A 6611-nucleotide genomic window follows, 5' to 3' on the forward strand; every position below is an offset into this window, starting at 1 on the left:
TGTGAGGGTCTTCTGTTGAAAGAAGTTGAATAATGCAGAGTGGAATCGTCAGCGTATGAGTGGATGGGACATTTGTTATAGAAAGAAGATCACTGATGAATAACAGGAAGAGAGTGGGTGATAGAACTGAGCCCTGTGGAACACCGCTGTTGATATGTTTAGGGGAAGAATAGTGACCGTCCTGACTGACTACTTGATACTCCCCTCTTGAAAGAGTTTAAGTCGTAGGCAGGAGGAAACACAAAAAGTCTGTTTTAAAGTTTACCAGCGAAAGTGATGAAAGAATGAAGATGCTGGTTAACTCTTGCATAAAGGATTTGGATAGTATTATTGGGATGAGCGAGAGTAGAAAGTTGTGTGCAGCGGGGCCGCGGAAGGGGTGGTGGCATATAGTTAGCAAGTTCAGAAGAGCAGTCAGTATGAAAACATTGACTGAAGACAGAGGCAACATTACGGCACACGCCATGGAGATACATCCATACATATTCAAGGATACACAAGGGTATAAGAAGAAAGAATGGAAGTCAGTCGGCCTACATAAAGTAGCCCTCGAAATGAATAGCTCCAGACACGTTTCTAACCGAATTTGACCATCTTTTTCGTCTACTACTTTTCCTGTAGCGGAAGCAGCACTATAGCGGCTATAATTTTGCCCTTCATATGCTTTCGTTACTGTAAACAAAAACATTAAATAGGACTGGCATGCATACACAGATGCAAACATATACACGAACATACTTGTACAAGCATGCATCCACACATTAACGAAATGATATTAACTAATAGAAGATAACATGATTATATAGTTGTATAAGATAACAGGTAGACGGAAATTACAAAATGATTATAAAAAATGAACAAGAAATTGTTGAAGCATTAAGGAAAAACAAACAAGGGAAATAACAACATAATACCTTGTTTTAAACTGGTGTTTATTTACAAGAGCTGACAGACACAAAATAGACAATTTAGTGGTGCCTGCAGCATCAGCAAGAAGTGGAAGTGTGTGTGTGTGTGTGTGTGTGTGTGTGTGTGTGTGTTTACCATGTTACTTTGCTCATGTTGCTCATTCGCCTTACGCTGTTTGCTATTCTCTCTCTCTCTCTCTCTCTCTCTCTCTCTCTCTCTCTCTCTCTCTCTCTCTCTCTCTGTGTGTGTGTGTGTGTGTGTGTGTGTGTGTGTGTGTGTGTATCCCGCCCTCTCTTTACATACACACAACAAAGAGGTCCCAGGTTCAATTCCCAGGCAGAGTGGAGACGGATGGGCAGTCTCCTTTAATCCGTGCCCTTTATCCACTCAGCAGTGAATTAGTATGGGGTGCCGGTAAGGGGTCTTGTCCACTTCCTGGGTGTGTATGGGTGTCAGGAGAGGTTGTTGCTGTACAAAAACATATGCCACCTGAGCTCCAAGCTTAGTTGGGGAGGGTATTTGCTGTCGACAATGGTCCTACGCATGATCAGACCATGGTAAATGACACACACACACACACACACACACACACACACACACACACACACACAAACCACGAAAGCGGAAGCTGTCAGTTTAACATGACTTTCATACGAAAAAAAAAATACTGGATCATACTACAGCAAAGGGGTCAAAGAGGTTAAGGGAGACTGAACGCCTATGAATCATATAGAAGCAGTATTCAGTCTCTAGGCAACACCCTCTTCGCCGATTAATGTTTATATGGTGTTTTCTTTCATCCATGCAACCCATGCTTCGTTTGACGTGCTACTATCAAGTTTTCTAATATTCAACACAGATCCGACCGTGTTCGTGCATTAGACACTTTAAACTCCTTTCTCGTATAGCTTTAACGAGTCATCAATCCCTCAGGTAATTTAAAGAAACGGAGAAGTCTCTCTCTCTCTCTCTCTCTCTCTCTCTCTCTCTCTCTCTCTCTTGAACAAGGCACACTATCAATTTCAGAATAGAGGAAAGAAAATATAAGCTTTTACTTTTTGCTTTCTCTCGATCCACCATCTCTCGCTGATAAAGGAGCACGACCATCAAAGCGAGGCGCGGTGTAAAGTCAAGAGTATTCGCTGGTCTATAAATTGCTGGAAGTTTAAAGTAAATGCTTAACTCTAGAGAACGGGCATCCCCTTCTTGTTAGTGTACAGAGGAACACTGGAGTATGACTGATGTTAGAGTTATCAGCACGTATAATATAAACAGGTAATTTTTCACATAAGAGAAAACTGCCCTCATATATCGTCTTTAATTATAATCTCTGATGTAACCACGTTGAATTTGAGAGAGAGAGAGAGAGAGAGAGAGAGAGAGAGACTAATAAAGAAAAACGAGCCAGGAGCAAGAGACAAAAAGAAATAAAGAAATACAAACAAACACAAGTCATGTGATAAAGCAACGGCGTGGACACAGGAAGCGTTGACGAGGTGAGTCACTCAGTCGTTTAGTCGCTCATCCAGTCAGTCCGATCATCAGACAGTGACTGAGTGAATGAGTGAATGAATATGTTAGTCCGTCAGTCAGGCACTCACTCACTGATGCACTTGGTCGGTCAGCCACTCAGAGATTAAGCAAATGATTGATTTATTGATTGAGTGATTGTGTGAGACATCCAATTGTGTAATCAGTGGGTTAGTCCCATAAATCAAGAGGGGTCACTGTGCCCAGTTGCTGCGTACATCACTGCTTGATGGCGGTAAGAATGGTGTAAAGGAGTACCTGTATTTGATTTTCATGAGTCTTCGCATTTTCTTTTTCAAACATAATGTTAACTAGCATCTCTTTATAATTTTTTTCTACGGCCAAGGAGACAGGCCAAGGGCAAAACAAAATCACAGAAGGGTCTGCAACATGACTATATAAAGGACGAAAGAGACATGAAGAAAAACAATGACATCATCGATTTATTTCCAGAGATGTCGAAATAATTCCCTCTTGAAAAGGTTCAAGTTGTAGGGAGGACTAAATACAGTAGAAGGAAAGCTGTTCCAACTACTTTGCTGTCAATTACTCAACATCTATGTATCTGCTTATACACATTTCGGTCTGTCTATCTACTTATCTTTTTATTCACATAGTTATCTATTTTCATCTATATATCTATATATCTATATATTTCTGTATTTGTGTGTGAACGGAAGGTTTCAGATCGAAGGCAGTGTGAATGTTCGTAATCCTTGAGACCAAAAGAGGAAAGATCAAAGATGTAATAAAGAGTAACATAAAAAAAGGGCATAATGAGAGGAAACTTGAAATGGCTAAAAGGGGACCAGAGAAAAGTTGCTAAGACAATAGAAATGGATGTAAATATACAGGAAAATGGTACAGAGGAGAGTATATATGGTACTTAATTAAAGACGACAAAATGGTACAAAGTTACAAAAAATGAGTTACAAGGGACGATACAGCTACAAAGAAATAATGGAGGTAAGAAAAAAAGTAAGAAAGGTAAGAAAAAAATAGGTAAAAACGAGTAGAATAGACTTAATGAACACAACACTTGGAAGCACAGAGTTAACTTAGTGAAATGCTTTATTAATGTGACAATATGGAACAGATGGATACATGAGTCACTGTGCAGACAATTATGTCGAATGTGTTAGGTCATACCATACCAGGCTACACTTGCTATTGTTTTAATGAACAGCTGAAGGATGAGGATGAGGGGTGTAGGGACTGGAGGAAAACGGGGACAAAGAACAGGGAGAGGAGGCAGAGAGGGAAGAAGAAGAGGAGGTGATAAGGGAAAGTCTTAGAGGAGACGAACTTTAAGACAAAGCAGCAGGATGCGGCTGGGAGTTAAATAATAACTGGAATTTTGTTCACGTAGGAAGAGGTAAGGGTGCTAAGAATAAGGTTTAGAGAGCAGAAGAAGAATGTGTTATAGGAGGTGAAGGGAGAGTCTTGAAAGATCGTTGGAGTCCTTCACCAATATGAGGAGGAGGGACATTACAGGGAAGGTTTCAGGTTACTAGAGCAGTGGGAGTGTGTAGCAGGATGCGAAGAAGATTAAAGGAGAGGATTTAACGAAGTTTGGGGGAATCGAAGACCGGTTAGAGTGTTCTTAATGGTGAAAAATGGGTTTGAAAGGATCTTTGGAGTTTGAAAAAGGAGAGACTGCGTGGTAAAGGGAAGGTAACGGAAGCATGAAAAAGTCCTTGCCATGTAGGTAGTTAATAAAGGGAGCGCAGGCAGGTCAATCAGAAACACCAGGATGCCTCAGAATGTGAAAGAGGAGTCCTGAAGAATTCCTGCAGTTCTTAGTATGTAGGAGGAGGCGACACACGGAAGGCAGGTCAATCAAGCACAAAGCACCTATAAATGTGAAGGAGGAGCCTTGAAGAATCATTAGAGCCCTTTACGTTTATAAAGGGAGGTAAGGCAATGCAGGCAGGTTCACATGGCACACCGGAACGCATCAGCAGGTGAAAGAGACATGAAGCATCTTTAGTGTCCTTTGGATGCAGAAAGTAGGGCGAGACAGACTAGGCAGGCCCATCTGGTGCACTAAGACGCCTCATCAACTTTAACTGTAACGAGTAGAGATTTTGGTCGCGTCTCCTCGCCCTTTCAGACACTCCTCGTACCCTGGCAAGCTCTCGTAGATATTGTCGATAGCGTATGTGTTTTGGTCGCTGTTGTGGGCGTTGGAGAAGCTCTGGTACACACTGTCTGCCGCAAATCGCTGCTTATAATCCTGGTCTATGTCCTCGTAAAGGTGCTTTTCCGGGTCGTCTCCTTCCAGCTCTGCATAACCCGATCCCTCCAGCACATAAAAGTTATCCTGCCGTGGCGCGTGACCCATCACCACCGTGTCTGCATCGCTCACGATCTTGCCAGTGCGCAGCGCCTCCACCTTTTGTTTGATCTTCTCCAGCACCACCTCGTCGAACTCCTCGTACACCTGCAAGTGAATGATGATATAGTAGGAAAAATATTTATATGATAATGTGATGAGAAAAATAAATACTCCTCTCTATCTAACATTCTCAGGATTCTGTCTTGTATTACTCCACGTACTGCTGGCGTCAAAATACGAGACGGATAACGTGATGAAAAGAGGATTTTTTTTTTTTGTAGGATGTGTTCTGAATTTTGAATTTTCATGTATTTCTCATCTTCATTAATCAAAACTGTCAATACCTTTGGTACACTGCATACTGTGGCCTGTACTTTTTAACAACTGTAACCCGTTATCAATCAATCTATACATCTATCTACCTATCTATTCACTATCTATCTATCATCTATCTATCTATTTATCTATCTATTTTGCAAGGCAAGATGACACATTTCCAGTAGAATAAACTTAATGACTTACTGGGTACTTGATTGGTGAAACAGGCGCTTTCCTTTTCTCCCTCTGCTGGCGAAGATACACCCACACCATGCACAGGGAGGCCAGAAGGAAGATGGCAACGATGAGCAGCCCCACCATCACCCACATGCTGTAGGACACATAGCCGCTCACAAGGGGCTCTTCCAGGCTGCTCGGGGCACAGTTGAAGAGGACTTGAGCGGCTCCCTCGGCGAAGACGGTAAATTTTCTAAAGCCGCTGAAGAACCACCAGTCTTGCGTCATTTGGTTGTGCGTCATATTGCCAAAAGAGACTTTGAAGCCATGGCGGTCGAATCCTCTTCGTTCATACTTGTAATATTCCACCCGCACATTCGTCCAGTGCTGCTTATCTCCTGAACGTGCTAAATCCTGTGAGCTTAGCGTTATTTCTTCGTCAGCATGGAATTCTTCTGACACGTGAAAAATGTTCTGCATACCCAGCTTGAACACGAGTTTCTTGAAAGATGTCTCGGGTTTAATAAAGAACGAGAAGGACTTCTTCGCCACAGTTTTGACCTCATGAAGTTTAGAGTCTGATTCCGTGATGTTGAGCTCACAAGCTGTATCCTGTACCAGTGTCTGCGCCTCTTTCTTCACCCGAGAGTCTTCGTGAGTCGTGTCCAGGTTCTTTACGATATAAACTGGTGAAGAGAAGGCTGGGTGTATGACGAGCCCTAGTTCAGGATGCGGAGAAGCGCGAGACAAAGACATTTCCACTGCCACCATGAGCACAACGCAAACCAGACGAAGCAGAGTTGACGATGTCATCTTGATGCAGGTGTGGTCTAAATCGTCACTTTAGGCACAATTATCTTCACACAGAGTTAAAAAGGTTTCTTCATCCACCGTCAGGACTGCGGCTGATGGACGGCTATATGAAACACAGCATTTTACGAGCGATGCTTCTAGGCACACATGCTGACGAAACAAGCACTTGGTGAATACTAAGACGTAGTAAGAGCGTCCGTCACAACAACCAGCAGTAACACGAGGCTTCCAGAGGATATGACGCACAGATTCAGGGACTTTGTGTGTGTGTGTGTGTGTGTGTGTGTGTGTGTGTGTGTGTGTGAAGTAAGACAAGACGTTCGGTGACGCAGAGCCTTTGTGACACAGCAGAGCAAGACAAGGCAGCTGCGTCCCCATTAATTGCAGCTCCAGGTAATCCAGATTGAGACGCTGTGATGGTGACGTGAATAGATCAAACTGAGAAAGGCAGCGACTGGGACTCCCGTGAACAGTTGATTAGTATTTATTATGAATAAATGAAGGGTGAATGGGAAGAAAAGGAAAT

General features: G+C 42.7%; 1 protein-coding gene across 1 annotated transcript; it reads right to left on the reverse strand.

The window, feature by feature from the left end:
- Nucleotides 1-2862: 2862 nt before the first annotated feature.
- Nucleotides 2863-6290, reverse strand: LOC127001811 (uncharacterized). Its single transcript, XM_050867016.1, has 2 exons — nt 5300-6290; nt 2863-4882 (listed from the first exon to the last, which is right to left on the reverse strand). The coding sequence occupies exons 1-2, from the start codon at nt 6083-6085 to the stop codon at nt 4505-4507; spliced, it is 1164 nt and encodes a 387-aa protein (XP_050722973.1). The 5' UTR covers nt 6086-6290; the 3' UTR covers nt 2863-4504.
- Nucleotides 6291-6611: the final 321 nt, after the last annotated feature.

Source organism: Eriocheir sinensis, chromosome 21, assembly GCF_024679095.1.
Source record: "Eriocheir sinensis breed Jianghai 21 chromosome 21, ASM2467909v1, whole genome shotgun sequence".
NCBI classification, from domain to species: Eukaryota; Metazoa; Arthropoda; class Malacostraca; order Decapoda; family Varunidae; genus Eriocheir; species Eriocheir sinensis.

What these genes read in the sequence shown, in the direction of transcription:
- LOC127001811 (XM_050867016.1), bottom strand. Translation starts at nt 6,085, where the DNA reads ATGACATCGTCAACTCTGCTTCGTCTGGTTTGCGTTGTGCTCATGGTG. An exon ending in TTTCACCAATCAAGTACCCA is followed by an intron (nt 4,883 to 5,299) that starts GTAAGTCATTAA and finishes ATTCACTTGCAG; the next exon opens with GTGTACGAGGAGTTCGACGA.